At 44.2% G+C, this 19,921-nt stretch overlaps 1 protein-coding gene across 1 annotated transcript; it reads left to right on the top strand.

The window, feature by feature from the left end:
* The first annotated feature begins 11,690 nt into the window (after positions 1 to 11,690).
* On the top strand, positions 11,691 to 19,519 carry BSPH1 (binder of sperm protein homolog 1). The gene is made up of 5 exons (XM_068993103.1): positions 11,691 to 11,778; positions 11,992 to 12,099; positions 17,912 to 17,941; positions 18,843 to 18,974; positions 19,377 to 19,519. Exons 1-5 carry the CDS (start codon positions 11,691 to 11,693, stop codon positions 19,517 to 19,519), a joined length of 501 nt encoding a protein of 166 aa, XP_068849204.1.
* Positions 19,520 to 19,921: the final 402 nt, after the last annotated feature.

Genomic DNA, 19,921 nt, shown 5'->3' with positions numbered 1-19,921 from the left:
TGGCCTCCAGTCTCTCCCGGTCTGGTATACAAGGCTGGTGAATCGAATTCCCCTGCTGACTTTAACATTAACTCCTCTATTCAAACTTTATTCCATTCCCCCCACCCCACCCCATTTTCCACCTCTGTACTCCCCTCAGATTTGAGGAGTGACAAAGAAAAGGGGAGGCTGAAAGTGAGCAATCCCCAGACAGGCTCTTCTGTGTAGCAGACCCCCTTCACATTCCCGAAGAACTTCTCAGTCTCCTGAACATCTTTTGAGTTTCAGAAAGTCTGGCTTGATGGTTCAGGATCAGAGGAATGAGAACATGCAGTGACAAAGAACAGCAGTTGGGTGGGAGAACAGAGGCTGTGATAAAGACTAACCAGGGCAAGGTTAGTTTTGACTGTGAGGAAGTCTCTTCAGATAAAATGACATGAAAACTGAGACCCGGAGGAAGGGAACAATGAATAGACATGAGCGGAGCCAGGCTGCGTGTCTGCGGCTCGTCTAGGCAGAGACAGCAGGAAGTGACAAAAGGCTTAAGGTGGAAAAGAGCTAGATGCGTTCAAGGAACAAGACGAGCTGGAACTGTATCACGCCAGCGGGATATAGTGGTGTCACTAGATACGACTCACATCTTTGGCTATGAATGCTTGGTGAGGTGAATAGAGAGGACCCTGCAAAGCCTTCCTTGTTTTCTAAATGCAAGTTTGGGACTTCTCTGGTGGCGCAGTGGCTAAGACCTAAGCTCCCAATGCAGAGAAGGATCCAGGTTTGATCCCTGGTCAGGGAAGTAGATCCCATATGCCTCAATTAAGTGTTCACTTGCAGCAACTAAAGATGCTGTGGAGCAACTAAGACCTAATACAGCCAAGTAAATAAATAAATACATATTTTTAAAACATGCAACTGGATGGCTTCCCTGTTGACTCAGTGGTACAAACAATCTGCTGGCCAACGAAAGAGAAACAAGTTCGATTCCCGGTCAGGGAAGATCTCACAGGCCTCGGAGCAACTAAGCCCCTGCCCCACAGCTATTGAGCCTGTGCTCGAGAGCTGGGGAATTGCAGCTGCTGCGGCCACATGCCCTGGAGCCCGTGCTTCACAAGAAGAGAAGCCACTGCAACGAGAAGCCTGCTCGCTGCAACCAGAGAAAGCCCACACAGCAACAAAGACCCAGCCAACATAGAATAAATTATTTTAAAAATGCAACTGAAAGCCACTGGAGGGATTAAAATGGGGAGAAGCAGCATTCATTAATTCAGAATTCTTCACCACGTTTATCATAACTTAATTCACAGTCCAAGCGCTCCCCTCAAAGCTCATTCCTTATCTCGCCTCCCCTCCTTTGATCTTTTCAGACTACACTAGTCTTTTTGCTGTTTCTTGCATAAACTAGCTGAGCTTGCTCATGCTTCAGGGTCTTGCTCTTCTCTTCCCCTGGGTGCTCCGCCCCCAGCCCCCACTCAGACCAGACATTTGCATGGGACACCAGACATGTGTGTCATAAAGGATTTTTGTGTGGACTCGAGGAGTTGATATGGACTGCCATTCTGGAAGGTTAACGAGTCTACTTGGATCAAGTCGTGGATATTAATAGGAAATAGGTTGGGGGTGGTTCAAGGCAAGGAATGGGCTATAAAGTGAGTCTTAATAGCTGAACGTCTGGAACATTCAGGTTAGGACCAAATGATTCCTCAAGCACCCGCACGTTCAAACGCGTTGGAGGTCACTTTGTCCTGGGCCGTGGGGTGGTTGGGGCTGGCATCCTGCCACTGTCAGCACACTGTTGGCTGGTAGGGATGCGAGCTGCTGGCGTCTTGGAGTCAACCCACAGTCTGGCTTGGGTGCAGTTTTCCCAGTCATCAAGTGAGGGAGAATGAAAGCCACCGCAGGACCTTATGATAAGAGCCATAGATGTTGGAAAGTACTTTGCAAATGATGGAGGGTGTACAAGCTAGATAATCCCCTTTGTGAATATGGGGGAGAGACAGATTGAACCACTTCTTCTAACTCTTTACCGCCTACAATTTCATGCTTATATCTCTGCTTCACCATACCCTCCGATATCTATACCTGCCGGCGACGGAATGAAACACCAACACTGCAGAGTGGTTTAAATCTTTATATTTTAACACTTGCTTCTTACAGCTGCTTTATTTTATATCCCTTGCACAACAACCTACAGGGCAAGCTGCCAAGCACTAGGATTCAGAGACTATACAGTGCGCAGGCGCAGGGCGAGATACCCTTTACCTTGACTTATTTACTGCAGCTAAGACTTTGTTTTGGGGAACTTCCTTATCAACTTAGAATCCGTTTTGTCCCAGGGTCTGTTCCTTTTGAGGAATCAGAGAAACATCCTTGTGTGCAAGAAATGTTCTTTTCCCACGGGAACAAACAGGATTCTTAGCTGAACATCTCGTTTGCAAGAATGTTCAGCCCTGGTTGAGAGTCTCGTTTGCAAGCACTTCTCAACCTTCCTTAAACCTAGTTCCCTACACTGGGCAGAACATCTCGTTTGCAAGAATGTTCAGCCCTGGTTGAGAGTCTCGTTTGCAAGCACTTCTCAACCTTCTTTATACCTTGTTCCCTACAATACCTTCATTAATTCATTCACCTCGAGTTTTCCTTTCAAACCCCCTTCCCAATGTTCAAATTTAATTAATCATTTTTGGCCTATACACTAAGATATCCCCAAAGGCAGAATGTGGAATGCTGTGAAAGGCCTGAACTTGGTGTGAAAGCTTTGCCTCTCAGAACCTTTACGATGTTAAGAAAGTTATTCGTTGCGTTTACGCATCAGACCTTCTTCATCCATTCATCTGTCAGTGGACATTTGAAGGGAAGTGAAGTCGCTCAGTCGTGTCCGACTCTTTGCGACCCCGCGGACTGTAGCCTCCCAGGCTTTTCCGTCCACGGGATTCTCCAGGCAAGAATACTGGAGTGGGTTGCCATTTCAGTGGACATTTAGGTTGCTTCTGTTTCCTGTTATTGTAAATACACATGGCTGGTTCACTTCACTGTGCAGCAGAGCTAACACAGCACTGTGAAGCAACTATACCCCAATCAATTGAAAAAGAAAGCTGTGCAGGGCCCTGGGGCTCAGTTCTTCATCTGTAAAATGCAGACAATGACGGTAATTGCTGCTGCCTCCGAAAGTCAGGGTGAGGTAGTTAGTAGATGCTAATACCCAGGTACTCATCATCGCCAGAGATGTCCACGCCCTAATCCCCGGAACCCGTGAATATGTTGCAGTGGGGATTTTGATTATGTTAAGGATCGTTGGATGGGGAGATTACCCTGGATGATCTGGGTGGGCTCACAGTAAGTGTAAGAGTCCTTATAAGAGAGAGGCGGGGACCTCTCTGGTGGCGCAAGGGGATAAGAATCTGCCTGCCAAGGCAGGCGACATGGGCTCGATCCCTGGTCCGGGAAGATTCCGCGGCACGTGGAGCAACTAGGGCTGTGCACCACACTGCTGAGCCCAGCCACTAGAGTCAAGGGTCCTGGCATGGAGAGCTGCAACTGCTGAAGCCCCTGTGTCTAGACCCCGCCCTCCGGAACCAGAGAAGCCACTGCAGTGAGAAGCCGGCGTACTGCAGCTAGAGAGTAGCCCCTGCTCACTGCAGCCAGAGAAAGCCCTCGTAGAGCAATGAAGACCCGGTGCAGCCAAAAATAAAGAAGTTTTTTTTTAAGGGAGGTAGGAGAGGCAGGAAATCAGATGGAACAGTGGAGGCAGAGGTTCAAGTGACATCAGGAAGGGGCCATGAACCAAGGAATGCAGATCATCTTTGTGGAGTTTGTTACAACATTGCTTCTGTTTTGTGTCTTGGGTTTTTGGCCCCCAGGCATGTGCAATCTTGTTTTCCCAGGCAGAGATCAAACCTGCACCCCCCCCTGCATTGGAAGGCAAGATCTTAACCACTAGACCGCCAGGGAAGTCCCACAGAGGGGCAAGTCTTTAGAAGCTGGAAAAGCTGGGAAATGGCTTCTCCCCTAGAACTTCCAGAAGGCACACAGCCCTGCCAACACCCTGATTACAGCCCAGCAAGTCTTCTGACCTACAGAGCGTAAGAGACTAGATCTGCGTTGTTTTCAGCCGGATAAATTTTTTTTTACAGCAGCCCCAGGGGACTAATGCAGACCCAAAAGGCTTTGAACACCACCTGGCCCATAAAATGTGCTTGGTAAACATGAGTCGTTATCATTTTCATCATCAGTGTTCCCATCTGAGTCAGTCATACTGGAAGATGTCCAGGAAAGATCATTTCCAACCCTAGTCCTTCTCCTAAGCTGGCTTTGTGACTCTGAGCATTTCACCTCTCATGATATCTGTTTTAACAACCGCTAAATTTATTTATCATTGTGGCTTTGACAAAGGATGGTCCAGACGTGAATTCCAGCTTATCCAGGGGATCTTGGGCGTGATATGGGTAGTGACTGACATTCAGGGTCTTGGTCTATATATGGGACGACTGAAATCTACCCCATTGGATTGTTTTCAGAATGAGATGAGACCACCTAAGCAGAATTCTTGTTACATGATGGGAGCCCAATAAATAACAGAGGTCAACATGTGCTGGGCACTTGTGTGCAAAGCGTAACTTTGGGTGCTTTGTTTAATTAGCGTTTAATTATTACAAAACCCTATGAGGTGGGACTTCCCTGGTGGTCCAGTGGTTAAGACTCTGCCTGCCAATGTAGGGGATACGGGTTCGATCCCTGGGCCAGGAAGATCCCACACCCCTTGGGTAACGAGGCTGGTGCACCACAGCTACCGAGCCCTGAGCTCTAGGGCCCGTGCTCCACAGCAAGAGAAGCCACTGCAATGAGAAGCCCATGAGCCACAACGAAGCATAGCCCCCCGCTCGCTGCAACTAGAGAAAGCCCGAGCACAGCAGCAAAGACCCAGTGCAGCCAAAAATACATAAAGAAATAAATTGTAAAAAACTCGATTAAAAACCCCAGGAGGCCGGAACTATTATTACTTTGTGTGATAGAAAAATAGACATGGAAATATACGGTGATGGCCTATAACGGTAGACACAAAACTCAAACCAGGCAATGCAAAGAGGCTATGCTCTTCATCGTCAAACCAAACGGGATGAATTTCTACAGAGCCAAGTTTCTCCTTTTTTTTTTTTCTCTTTGGAAAATAGTTTATTAATTCATTATAGAGACAGATACATGATCAATGCCTTGGCTTAATACTAAAGAATATTATAATCGTACGGAGGGAAAAAATGCTGGGAAAATAATTAAATAGTGCAGCAAAACTAAATACAAACAAATAAATGAGCGGGTACCAATGACACTTGTCATGCATCAGGAAAAGGTTTTTAAATGAGACCCCCAAACCCATAAGGCATCGATGGCAGATGACAAAGGGATTCATACCCTGTAAAAGGCCAATGGACTCTTTTCTAATAAAAGTACTGCCATAAAGACACAAACCTAACTCTTCCAAATTGCCCAGAGCTCAAATCATATATAATGTCAGGGAGTGATAACTTTCTTATCAACTGTGAGATAAGCTTATTACCAGTTTTATTACTTATCTCAGAGCCAAGTTTCTTGAGAGGATTCAATGCAACTTCGGACTTTAAGACTCTCTTAACTTTAAGGTACCGTACTTGTGACTGTTACTAACCACTCTGCCTGGAGCCCAGAAAGACTGACTGCCCAGCTTTGAGCAGAAGGGAAACAAGTCTGAGAATGGAGTACCACCTTAGGTTGGGTAAGAAATGAGGATGCAAAGAGGTGCTCGCCCTAACCATCACGACTCTCTCTGTGCAGCTCAAAGTCTGACTTCAAAGCTACGATTTCAATCACACATTGAACTGTTTGTTCTTAATCTACACCTTGCTTCCTCTTACGCCCTCTTATTTTTGACGTTGTCAGCTGCCAAACCAACACACCTCCGACCTTTCAAATATTGTCAGCTTCCCCAGCCCTACCATCCCTCCAAATTCTTTTGTGAATCTGGCTCTCGTTCCTCAAATAAGGGTCACATTTCACTAAGCTTGCTGGAGAAGCGTCAATTACAGGAGCCCATAATGGTCAAAAACATCTGGACTTTGTCTAATAGCAACGACTGGAAACAAGGTGAATAGTGAACGTGGGAGAACTGGTACAGTGGATTCTGATTTGCCCACATGGACTAACCCCGTGATACTTTTAAACAGAATGAGTTGGGTGTGTATGTTCTGCTATAAAAACTCTTAAGTGAAAAGCGCAAGTTCTAGACAAGAATGGACAGTGTGATTCCAAGTGTATGTAGAAACTTCTGTATCCACTTTTTGATCCATTCAGATGTTCATTTACTCATTTGTTACACATTTGCTATGCATCCTCTATACGGGGTTGTCAGGGACGTGGACAAGTGAAGTTCTGGCTCATATAAGGCTGATATTTTAGACTTCCCTGGTGGCACAGTGGATGAGAATCCACCTGCCAATGCAGGGGACGCGGGGTCGATCCCTGGTCCAGGAAGATCCCACACACTGCAGAGCAACTAAGCCCAAGTGCCGCTACTACTGAGCCTGTGCTCTTGAAGTGCGGGTACTGAAGCCCATGTGCCCTAGAGCCTGTGGAACAAGAGGAACCACCCAAAAGAGTAGTCCCCTCTCACCCGGACTAGAGAAAGTCCATGCAAAGCAGTACAGACCCAGCGAAGCCCATACTGTAAATACATAGATTCTTTTTTTTAAAGGCTAGTATTTTACTGGGATGGGGAGAGAGAAAAAAGGAATAGAGGTTCCGTCTGGGATGATAAACCAGTCCTAGGATGAGATGGGAGTCGTGGTTCCACATTATTGGGAATGTACTTAATGCCAGTGACCGGTCCATTTTAAAATGGTCCATTGTAGGGAATTCTCCGGATGTCCACACGGAGTGGTTAGGACTCCACCCTTTCACTCACAGGGCTAGGTTTTATCCCTGGTGGGGGAACTGAGATTCTCTCAAGCCATATGGTGCATCCAGAAAAAAAGGTTCGTTATAGGTTATGTACTGCTGCTGCTGCTGCTAAGTCGCTTCAGTCGTGTCCGACTCTACCCCATAGACGGTAGCCCACCGGGCTCCCCCATCCCTGGGATTCTCCAGGCAAGAACACTGGAGTGGGTTGTTATTTCCTTCTCCAATGCATGAAAGTGAAAAGTCAAAGTGAAGTTGCTCAGTCGTGTCCGACTCTTAGCAACCCCATGGAGTGCAGCCTACCAGGCTCCTCTGTCCATGGGATTTTCCAGGCAAGAGTACTGGAGTGGGGTGCCATTGCCTTCTCCGCAGTTTACCACAATTAAAAAAAAATCATCAAAATCATTTCAGAATAAGTGCAATGAAGACAGTAAACAGGGAGCTGTGGTAGATGGTGCCTGACAGGTGTCTGCTTTAGGCGATCAGGGATGTCCCCTCGGAGCACAGCCAAGGTGAGGTTGGAGTCAGCTACACAGTCGTGGGGACGAGCATTCCAGGCGAGGGGACAGTAAGAGCAAAGACAGCAGAGAGGGCCCTCCTAGGGTGCAGAAGGAGGTCCACGCGGCCAGGCCACTCTGAGTGCCGAGGGAAGGAAAGCGCATCGGCCACGGAGGGCCTTGTGGTTCTCCACGAGACACTGCAATAGTGTTTTGCACGGACTTGCACAGAAAATTCTCCTGAGTGGACACGTGAGAAAGCAGTTAATACTGGTCACCTCTGAGAAGTGGAAATGAACAACCCAGGGGACACATGAGACTTTTCCCACGTAAATTGGTACCTTAGATGTATATGGTACATCTGCCACGTACATGGTTTTCTCAATTAAAAACGAGAATTGTGCATGTTGTATCTGTATGCATATACAATATAGCTGTATGCACGCACACACACACAGTCTGTGTCGTTCACTGTGCACGCTCAGTCATGTCTGACTCTGCGGCCCCATGAACTGCAGCCCACCAGGCTCCTGCGTCCATAGGACTTCCCAGGCAAGAATACTGGAATCGGTTGCCGTGCCCTCCTCCAGGGGACCTTCCTGGCCCAGGGATCAAACTCGCATCTCCTGTGTCTCCTGCATTGCAGGCAGACGCATGATAGATATTTAAATGCATTTACACAAATACATACATGTTGGATGTGCATATATACACAGACACACAAATAATTAAGACTGGGAGGGAAAACATAGAAGAGCCTTTGCAGAAAAGCAAAACTACAAAATTACAAATTTAAAATGGCAAAATTTCAAATCTACATGGATAGCTGGCTTAAGGGTGGATTAACTTTATAAAGTAGCTCTTAGGGACCAAATTTACGGAACATCTATAGGGCAAAGCACAACGCCTGCGTCTTCTCCAGAGCCAGCATTTCATAGCGATTAAGAGACCGTGTGGACGCTTCACTGACCTCTGGCAGAGTGACTCCTGCTACAATCAGTTAACTAGGCAAACTTACTTTGGGAATATTTTATGACTTTCCTCTCTTTCACTTTTTGTTATTTATTGTCTCCCAAACTTTTCAGAGAATGTTCAGCTCAGTTCAGTCACTCAGTTGTGTCTGACTTTGCGACCCCATGAATCGCAGCATGCCAGGCCTCCCTGTCCATCACCATCTCCCGGAGTTCTCTCAGACTCACGTCCATCGAGTTGGTGATGCCATCCATCCGTCTCATCCTCTGTTGTCCCCTTCTCCTCCTGCCCCCAGTCCCTCCCAGCATCAGGGTCTTTTCCAACGAGTCAACTCTTCACATGAGGTAGCCAAAGTATTGGAGTTTTAGCCTCAGCATCAGTCGTTCCAATGAACACCCAGGGCTGATCTCCTTCAGAATGGACCGGTTGGATCTCCTTGCAGTCCAAGGGACTCTCAAGAGTCTTCTCCAACATCACAGTTCAAAAGCATCAATTCTTTGGCGCTCAGCTTTCTTCACAGTCCAACTCTCACATCCATACATGACCACTGGAAAAACCGTAGCCTTGACTAGATGGACCTTTGTTGGCAAAGTAATATCTCTGCTTTTTAATATGCTGTCTAGGTTGGTCATAACTTTCCTTCCAAGGAGTAAGTGTCTTTTAATTTCATGGCTGCAGTCACCATCAGAGAATGTTACTGTCTAGCAAATGCTTCCCCTACTTAATGATAGTCTGTGTTCTTAATCTCTGCTCACCTGTTTCCATTCATCTATTCATCCATTCATACTTCCTTCGGTCCTTCTGTCCATCTATCCATCATCCATCCTTCCATCCATCTCCCCATCCTTCCTCCCATCCGTGCATCCTTCAGTTCTTCTGTCCATTATCCATCCTTCCATCTCCCCATCTTTTCTTCATCCATCCTTTTATCTATTCATTTAATAAGTATTCCACAACCCTACTATTTATATTGTTTATTTGGCAACTACCAAAAGGAACTGTACACCATTTTTGACTTCAACAGTCAGATCTGAGACATCTGCATCTATCACCCAAGGTAGAGAACAAGAATAGCCTCACCAGGTAGTATTAAGGTGCTGGGTGGGAGGCCAGGGAACAGTCTAGCCTACAGCCTCCACTCTCTGGTTTTCTTAAGCCAAAAATATCACAGTGGAGCAATGAGAAAAGAATGGCACCCAACCAATCAGGGCTCAGAGCCCACCTCTTCCATTTGTCTGCTGGGTAGCCTTGGAAAGGTCATTTCACCTCTCTGACTTCCAGTTGTCAATGTTCTCGTCTGTCAAGTGGAGATAATAACCCAACTACGACAGCTATTGTGAGGATTAAGGGAGCTCATGGGCATAAAGCCACTGGAGTATGGACTACCTTCAAAATGCCGAGTCCTTCCGCTCCTCAGCAGCAAATAAAACCTCCACGTAAGACTCCCTCCCAGACACACACACCCCTCTTCTATTACGGATCCAGGCTGCCTTTGGAGAGAGGCAAATAGGACCTCGGGAAGATCTCTCTGAATCTCAGCTTCCTCCCTCAACAAACGGAAAGAGTGAACCTTACCTTAGAGGCGTGAATGCCAAGCTTCACAGACCCGTGAAGCTATTCGTCCACCAGCAGGAACTCAGCAGGCAATCTGTCCGGGCTAGTTTCCTTTTCTTCCGTCTCTTTCCCCCAAAGTCAGGAGGAAGGCAGCCTTCCTTAGCCCGACATTGTTCACACACTGGGATTTCACCCACTCCCCACCCGCCCTCAAGGCTCCCGCCCCCACTTTCTCTGGCTTTTCATTTCCAGAGCTCTAGAGCCGCGTTGTCCAATCTGGTGGCCACTTGTGGCCCGTTAGCATTTGGAATGCAGCTAGTTCAAATCGTCACAGGTTGTAAGCATAAAATACTGGACTCTGAAGATGCAGGGTGAAAAAAAACGTAAAGTATCTCATCAATATTATGTTGAAGACATGTTAAGGTGATATTTTAGATATCATGGTTCAACAAAATATATTATTGTTTAAATGGCGCTGTTTCTTCTTTTTCTTATTATCAGTGTGACCACCATGATACAAACAGCTCACATCATATTTCTCGCAGTGGACAGCGTGGCTCTAGACGCCTCCCTTCCTTGCTGCGGGGGCCCCCAGGTCCAGATTCTCACACCCTCCTGGGTTTCTAGGTTGATGTTTACCTTTAAGAGAGTCGTTTTCCGCCCTAGCTGTCTTCCAAGCCTTCTGTAAGGTTTTGCTTCCAAAATCGCTGGATTATCTGGGGACTGGCCCGATTGTTTTGGCTCCAACCCGTCTGTAGGATGAGACTGCAGTTCCCCCGAGGAGGGTTCTCTGTAAGTGGTTACAATCAGGGGGAGTTTGGGTGGGATAACTGCATGGTTAATGATGTCCCAAGGGGATCTCATGCATATCTATGAGGCTCATAAAATTCAATCATGGATATATTAATGGGGTCTTGCGGGGGCTGGGATCATAGACAAGAATATTAATGAACAGATGAGGCAGAGTTCCTGGAGCTACAAGGAAGTGGACAGGTTTCAGCTGGGCAATGAAACTCCTAGAGCCTGAGAATTTTCTAGAATGAAGGGAAGTGTGTGTGTGTGTGCGCGCACGCATGCACACGCACTCAGTTGTGTCCGACACTTTGCAACCCCATGGGCTGTAGCCGCCAGGCTCCTCTCTCCATGGAATTTTCCAGGCAAGAATACTGGAGTGGGTTGCCACTTCCTAGTCATGGGGATCTTTCCGACCCAGGGATCAAACCCGAGTGTTTTGCACCTCCTGCGCCGGCAGGCAGATTCTTTACCACTAGCGCTGCCGGTAGTTTGTTTGTTTTTTTTAACGAACAAGAAGAGAAAGCAACAATTACTATAACCGAGTCCAAGTTTGTACTGCTCGCTGCATAACTGACCATTAACCGTACTTCTCAGAGTTGTGGGATGTAAGTGACCATAAACGGTGTATTGCTTGTTCCCAGAACTGCGAGGTCACCTGTGACTCATTAGCTAGGTTGTCAAGGGCCACGAGAGAACAGTGGTTCACACCGAAGGTTCACGGAGTGTACACTGAGATGTTTGTATTCCTGAAGCAAACCTGCTTCCCCAGGCAGCCTCTCTGGCATCCTGCAGGGGATTCTTCAGCCCTGGCTTGCAAAGACTGGTAAGGTCCAAGACTCGGATGAATCTCTGACTGCTCCCGTGATCCTTGTTGTCATGGAAACAACTGGAAATGCCTTGTGATGACTTCTAATCCTTGTCTTATTGAGTGCCAGCTTATTATTATTTGTGTGTCCGTGTGTGTATCTTCCTATGAAAAAGGAGGAGGTCTGGCTTTGGGGCCGAGAGAGAGAGAAGAGGAAGGTGAAGAAAGAGGAGGAGGTGAAGGCAGAGAAGACAGGTGAGAAGAGGACGGGGGAAGGAGGGGACGGGGGTTGATGCGAAAACAGAAGAAGGAGAAAGAGGAGGCAGGACGAAGGGGAGGGGACAGGAAGGAGACGGGGCGGTGTGGCTATAAACCCGGGAGGGTCCACTCCTGGTGGGCTGCTCCTTGGAGGAGGGGCATGGCACTGCCCGTGGGGCTTCTGTCGGTTTCGGTCTACTGGTTCCACAGTGCGGCCGGTCTCCAACATGGAGGTGAGCAGCGATGTGACAGTGCCTGGGGCTGGATGTTTGAAAACCTCTCCTGCCATGTGTAATCAAATCAGAGGCGCCAGGAAGGGTAAGGGCCATCTTTATCTCACGTTCCCTCAGAAAGAAAAAGATACTCTGTATTTTTTTTTTTTTTTGGAAAATAAAATAGACACAATCCACTGATGAACGTATTTTTTTTTAATGTTAAAAAAAATCCTTTCAGCATGTGGAATCTTAGCTCCCTGACCAGGGATTGAGCCCATGACCTCTGCATTGTCAGCATGCAGTCTTAACCACTGGACCACCAGGGAAGCCCTAGGGTGTTGTTTTTTTTTTTTTTTCCTAATAAGATGATTCGACAAAGAGCCGGAACGTGAATTAGAAAATTTTGTTGACAGAAGTCATGTTCCTTGATGACCATGTGTCTTCTTTCATGCTCATATATTTTGTTTGTGTACTTTTGTCTTGCTTTTTTTTTTTGGAGGGGGGGCGGTTGGGGGGTTTGGCTACACAGTGAGGCTTGTGAAATCTTAGTTCCCTGGGCCCTTGGCAGTGAAAACAGGAGTTCTAATTACCGGTCCACCAGGGAATTCCCATGCTAATATATTTTAAATGCCTTATGGAGAGGTTTTTGAAAATGGAACTAATTTTTGGAAAGACTATTTAATTCTTTTTACCAAAATCATGTTGCATTCAACTGTTATAAAGTGACAATAAAAGAAGGGATTTCATTATGGGTGCATTTCTTACATGTCTGAAGAGACGTACATAGAGTTGTCAAAATAACTTTTTTATGGAGTGGCAAAAAACTATGATCTTGCACGAACTATTTTCAAGTATTCTTCAGGTCATCTTTGCATGGAAAGACAAGTCAAACATAGGATTGATTAAAATGTTTTTAAAAAAGGAAAAGATGCTCTTGGTATAACCATGACTACTACTGCCTTCTCAGTTAGATTTTTCACACTTGTAGAAAAACAACACTTTTGCTTGTACATAGGTTTTTTACAAGATGTCACTTTTGTACATTCATGAGAAGGAAATTACACATGAGAGAAGCTAGTTAAGCTGTTCCTAAAATTTCTCTACTTGTTGTGACTGGCCTTCTGAATTATTAAAGTCATATTTTTCCATATAACATTATCTTTTGGCTGCGCAGAATCTCAGTGATGGCAGCATTTCTTGAAACAATGCATAAAACAATTAAAACTCATTGGTCCTGGGCAGTGAGCCGGTCTTAACAAGTAGGTAGTGGTGATCTGCTTTGAATCTTTGAAACTGTTGCTTATTCACTGCCTCCCTCTCCTCTTGTAACCCAGAAGTTAACAAAGCCTATTCTTGCCTCCGAGGATTTCTCTTTTGAGCCACAGACATCCGTACTACTCGTTTTGACGCTGACTTCTTGAAGACCGTCATCTTTAGTGCAGGCATAACCATCACATCTCCATAGCAACCTGATCTGCAGATAATAAGATGCCAGCATGTGTAAGGGGGCATTCTGATATTGGAAATGTTCGAACATGAAAAGCCAAGTATTTTAGCATCTTAGGAGCGATGAGATAGTAGGTTTTGGATCCTGTATGGTAAAGAATTTGCCTGCAAAGCAGAAGACCCAGGTTCGATCCCTGGGTTGGGAAGATCCCCTGGAGAAGAGAATGGCTGCCCACTCCAGTATTCTTGCCTGAAGGACCCCATAGACAGAGGAGCCTGGCAGGCTACAGTCCATGGGGTCGCAAAGAGTTGGACATGAACTGACCACCAACAACAACCTAAATCACCTGTCTGTCTGTCCTGAAGTTGGACATGTGACTGACCTGGCCAGACTTCACAGAAGGCTCATCCGATTGATCTTGTTCCAGGGTGAAAAATTTGCCATGGCCAAAGCATAATTTCTCCACTAGAACAAGCTTTGAGGAGTACTCAGGGATCCCATGACAGTGGGGTCACTTTCAGGAAGGACAGTCCAGGCGGGCAGACCCTGACATGCCATGTGAACCCAGGGTTCTGGGATTGTCATCTGTTGCCTGTTACCATTTCTGTCTCCTGTGGGGTTGGACCGCCCACGGGCTAACACTAATAGTTAAACTTCAGCAAAGTGTTAGTCGCTCAGTCGTGTCTGACTCTTTGCAATCCCACGGACAGTAGCCCACCAAGCTCCTCTGTCCATGGAATTTTCCAGGCAAGAATACTGGAGTGGGGTGCCATTTCCCTCTCCAGGGTGGGTGGCTACAGTCCTCGGGGTCACAAAAGAGTAGAACATAACTTAGCAAGTAAACGTTAGTGACAACATTCACAGAATGAGTTTGACTGGTTTAGATGCTTCATATAAAGTAGAATCAGGCAGTGTTTTTTCTCCTAGGTCTAGTTTATTTCTTTTGGCATAATATGCCCTCCAGGTTCATCCACATCTTTGCCCATGTCTGGATTTCCTTCCTTTTAAGGCTGAAAAATATTCTGTTGTGTATATAAACCATGTCTTTACCCATTCATCATCGATGGACATTTAGGTTGCTTCCGTGTCTTGCTGCTGCTGCTAAGTCACTTCAGTCGTGTCCGACTCTGTGCGACCTCATAGATGGAAGCCCACCAGGCTCCCCCGTCCCTGGGATGCTCCAGGCAAGAACTCTGGAGTGGGTTGCCATTTCCTTCTCCAACGCATGAAAGTGAAAAGTGAAAGAGAAGTCACTCAGTCGTGTCTGACCCTCAGCGACCCCATGGACTGCAGCCTTCCAGGCTCCTCTGTCCATGGATTTTCCAGGCAAGAGTACTCGAGTGGGGTGCCGTTGCCTTCTCGGCTACTGTAAATAGTGCTGCGATGATATGATATGCTAGTGAAGATCTCTTCAAGATCCTGGCTTCAGTTCTCTCAGATAAATACCCAGATGTGGGGTTACTGGATCCTATGCCAATCCTATTTTGAATCTTTTGAGAAACTTCTTAGGGGCTGTACTATTTTACATTCCTACCACGAATGCTGCGTAATTCTTTGCTGTTGTGATTAGGTCAGGTTTCCTTTTAAAAATATTTAAAATCTTTGTGTCGTGCGAGCATTTCCGAATTGTCTAGTGCTCTCCCTTCTGCGTGAGTGGAAGAAAACATTTCTAGCGTTAAGCAGTGAGGCTCACATTAAACTTTTATATAGCACAGGTGATACTGTGAAACCAGTATTGGGTTGGCCACAAAAGTCTGCTCGGGTTTTCCCGTAAGATATTATGCAAAAACCTGAAATGAAATCTTTTGGCCAACCCAATGTCTTGTACACTGGCTTGAATCTTATTAATGATGACAGTTGTGATGAAATGATGGTGATGATGATGATGGTGATAATATTTCAATAGTTATAACATTCTGGGTAACAATAGCAATTACAAGCTATTAAGTTCTTTGTTTCAGGCACTATTCTAAGTACTTTATATGCGTAATAATCTGTTCCTCCTAACAGTTCCTTGTTGTTCAATGGCTCAGTCATGTCCCATTCTTTGCAACCCCATGGACTGAAGCCCACCAGGCTCCCCTGTCCTTCGCTATCTCTGGGAGTTTCCTCAGACTCATGTCCAGGGAGTCAATGATGCCATCCAACCATCTCACCCTCTGCCACCCCCTTAACAGTCCCCTGGGGTAGGTAAAGTTTTGGTCTTCATTTTATAGAAGAAAGTCTGAGGCACTGTGGTTGGAAATAGTGACTGACTTTATTTTCTTGGGCTCTAAAATCATTGCAGATGGTGACTGCAGCCGTGAAATTAAAAGACACTTGCTCTTTGGAAGAAAAGCTATGACCAACCTAGACAGCGTATTAAAAAGCAGAGACATCACTTTGCTGACAAAGTCCGTCTAGTCAAACTATGGTTTTTCCAGTAGTCATGTGTGGGTGTGAGAGTTGGACTATAAAGAAAGCTGAGTGCCAAAGAATTGATGCTTTTGAACTGTGGTGTTGAAGAAGACTCTTGAGAGTCCCTTGGACTTCAAGGAGATCAAACCAGTCAGTCCTAAAGGAAATCAACCCCGAATACTCATTGGAAGGACTGATGCTGAGGCTGAAGCTCCAATACTTTGGCCACCTGATGCGAAGAACTGACTCTTTGGAAAAGACCCTGATGCTGGGAAAGACTGAAGGCAGGAGGAGAAGGGGACGACAGAGGATGACATGGTTGGATGGCATACTGAATGTATGGACCTGAAAGCCTGGCCTGCTGCAGTCCATGGGGTTGCAAAGAGTTAGACACGAATGAAGCGACTAAGCACATCCCATCGCAAGCTTGAATAAGTTTTCCACTTGATGGTAGAAAATAATCAGGATGTTGCAGTACAATTGCTACCATATTCGAAGAGCTTGCTAACTGCTCTGTACTGGGCAGAGCCCAAAACATATGTTTTTGATTTAATCCTCAAATAAACCCAAGAAATTGTTGAAAAGATCCTTTTTTAATAGACACTAAAACTAATTGGACCTCATTTCAAGACAGTTAAGTAAATGGTTGCTTCAAACTGTACTTTGCTGACAGTACTGAAAAGAAATAGAATAAAACAAAACAAGAAATAATGGTGAAATGATAAAATACATTTTTTCCTATTATTGTGTGATTTATTTTGTAGAGAAGGTGGAAAAAGTAAATCCTTCACTTTTGCCTGCTGCTGAATGTCTTTGTTTCAAAAATAACTTTAATTTGTGCCTTATTCACTCACAAAATTTGGAAAGTACAGTTAAAGCAAAAGGAAAAATTAGAAGTCACCCACAATAACACCACTGGAAATAAACATTGAATTTTTACCTTTAAAATATTATTTTTACTAGAATAATTTGGTAAAGTATTTATTTTATTTTATTTTAAAGGCTAACTCTAGTGAAATGAAAATTTGTTTAAAATTGTGTCTTTCAGATACATATTTACCAACTATGGGTGAGTTGAAAAGTCTTTTAAAATTTTGCAATAAAATGTGAAGCAATTGAATACTGTACTTCTTTTCCTGGTAAGAAATCATATTTTTCATGAAACTGCTTTATTATGTGCTTGTGTATAAGATAAAGGACATTCCATGTTAAAAATAGCTAAGGAAAAAAAAGAGAAAAATCATAATTTTACTGGACACTTTGCTGATAATATTTTTAGATCATCAAATATCTTCATTACATATAATTTTATAACATGATTTCATTTTTGCAAAAATAGCATCTTACAGAATGAAATAAAACAGAAAATGCCCTTTGTCATCTGAAAACAAAGTATAAATGTTTCCATATCTATGTATATGCTCATCTTTTCTGATGCCTGTATGATATTATAAAGCTGTATTTTGTTTTAAAATTCCCTCAGTGATTGATAGTTTTGGATTCTTTTCTCTTTTCTTTTACTGTTATGAGCCATGCTGAAATGAACATCCTTAATCCTAATGTCATTCCAAGTAAAACCAGGAAACCACTGAGGTGTCTATTGTAAATAGAACCGATGAAAATCATTGGAAAGAGGTGGTCCTCATGTATGCGCAATTTTCAAAAGGAACTTATCTGTAAGCCTACAGAACATAACAGGCAAAATTATTTCATGCTTGTATACTTAAAGTCCTTAGGAAGACTGGTAGGTGACTAGCTTTAGAAAGAGAATCAGGCTATATGACTGAATTGCAGATAGACATATTAATCCATTAATCAGTAGTTTTTCTCTAAACTGGTAAGAACCAACTAGACACTGATAGAAAATGAAGTCATTCTGTTTTATATCAATATCACAAAATGTTTTGGGGTTACATCAGCAAGAAATATGCAGGACTTATATAAAGCAAATGATATAATCATATTGAAGAACAGAAACCACATCCCTGAAAAAGTAGACGATCATGCCGTGTTCTTGGATGGAAGATGTGAGAATAATGAAGTAACTGTCGACTTCAAATTTATTTTGCAGAAACTATAACTCATCTCCCAGAAGTCAAAGGTAAGTTGATCGGAAAACTTCTGCTAAAAAGCATGTTTTTAAAAAAAAATTGTAAAAATGGGGAAATCAGTGGGATATTTTCCCGGTTAAAAAAAATAATCTTTTTCCTCCTTTCATAAAGTGTAATATAGGGACTTCCCTGGTGGTCTATTGATTAAGAATCTGCCTTGCAGTGCAGGTGACTGGGGTTCGATCCCTGGTTGGGGAGCTTAGATCCCACATGGTGCAGCCAAGAAACAAAACAAAAACAAGATGGAGAAGCCACTCTGAAATTTCACTGGCACTACCTGTTTCTACTCTTTAATTTCTGCCAGTCTAATACAAAAATACCTGATTTTAAAGTTCATGTAGAAAAAAAATGTCCAGTAGTAATTAGGAATATTATAAACAAAAATAGTGCTGGGGTGAGAAATACCTCGTATTGACATTATCAAGTATGGAAATAAACCACAAATATAATAGTATAAATAGCTGTGTGTGTTCGTGCCTATGTGTGCGCGTGAGGATGAGGGTGTACGATGGTGAAAGAGGGTGAAGAAAAGAGATATGGCAGGAGGTGGTGGTAATCATTTAATAGATAGATGCCCACAGTTATGTTTCTAAGCTTAAGGTATATTTCTGGAACTGGGGTTAAATGCTGAGCAAAATTTCAAGACTGTTGATGCCATAGAAAATAGTGGGACAGATGTAGGAGTATGAAACAAACAAGCAAACAAAAAACCTTTATTAGTAGAGTTCCCACAGCTCCGCTATATTGTGTGACTCAATAAATGTTCAATAAAATTGGGTCCTGATTCTGAATTCTGAGTACAAACCCCCTTCCAGCCACCAGCAGGAAAGTAATGTAACCTCTCAATGAACAATCCCAGAAAGGGATGACCTGAATCTTTGTTTTCTCTAGAGGGCAAGTGTTTCTTTCCATTCCGCTATAGAGATGGAATCTTCTATGACTGTGTCCAGTTCAAGGTAAAACACAAGTGGTGTTCCTTGAATGAAACTTATGAAGGATATTGGAAGTACTGTTCTGAAGAAGGTGAGAGTCTTGACTTGGAATTCAAGGTGGTGATATTGGTCTTGGGGACGTGGGCAGGGGGTGGGTGAGATCACAAGAGGGTTCTGCAAAGGGAATTCACAGTCAATTAAATTGTGAAATAAGGGATGCATTGTTCTCTGACGGTCAGAAAAATCACATTGCACCAAGCATCTGAGTGCTTCAACCATGTTACCTTGAAAAGAAACCTTTCAGCAGAACCTCAATCCCTCACCAATACTGTTTTGCATATGCTTATGGTGGAACAGAGTAGAGCAGATCAGAGTGGGAACGTCTGTGCATGCACGTGTGTGTGTGTGTGTGTGTGTGTGTGTGTGTGTGATGGCAGAGACAGGTACAAAATAAAAAGAGTTCTTATTTTGATTGATTCTCTCTTCTCTGTAGACTTTGCAAAATGTGTGTTTCCCTTCTGGTACAGACGCCTCATTTACTGGGAATGTACCGAGGACGGGGATTCGTTTGGGAAAGCATGGTGTTCACTGACCCGGAATTATAACAAGGACAGGGTTTGGAAATACTGTGACTGATAGTGAGATTTATTTAGGGGAGGGCATGAAGACGTTTAATAGTTCTCATGGGAAAGACGTTACAATTTTGATTGGGAAAGGAGCATGTAAAACTCTCATTAAAAGAATTTTAATCTGAGATACGAATGGAAGGTGATTGGCTGTAAATAAATTGGGATTTTGATTATGGACCATAAGGTTTTGATACATATATTCCAGCCTCAGCACTTTAACTTGCTGATTGTGTAAAACTGGGTCCTTTTAAAAAAGTGTATGGACTCTGGGTGATAATGATGTGTCAATGTGGGTCCATAGATTAGAACCAATGTTGGGAAATTTTGATTATGGGGAGGCTGTTCATGTAAGGGGGTGTGGGTTATATGAGAAATCTCTGTATCTTCTGCTCAATTTTTCTGTACACCT

This window comes from Capricornis sumatraensis, chromosome 20 (genome assembly GCF_032405125.1).
Source record: "Capricornis sumatraensis isolate serow.1 chromosome 20, serow.2, whole genome shotgun sequence".
NCBI classification, from domain to species: domain Eukaryota; kingdom Metazoa; phylum Chordata; class Mammalia; order Artiodactyla; family Bovidae; genus Capricornis; species Capricornis sumatraensis.
The sequence above is the reverse complement of the archived record's forward strand: the minus strand, read 5'-3'. Positions and strand labels throughout refer to the sequence as shown.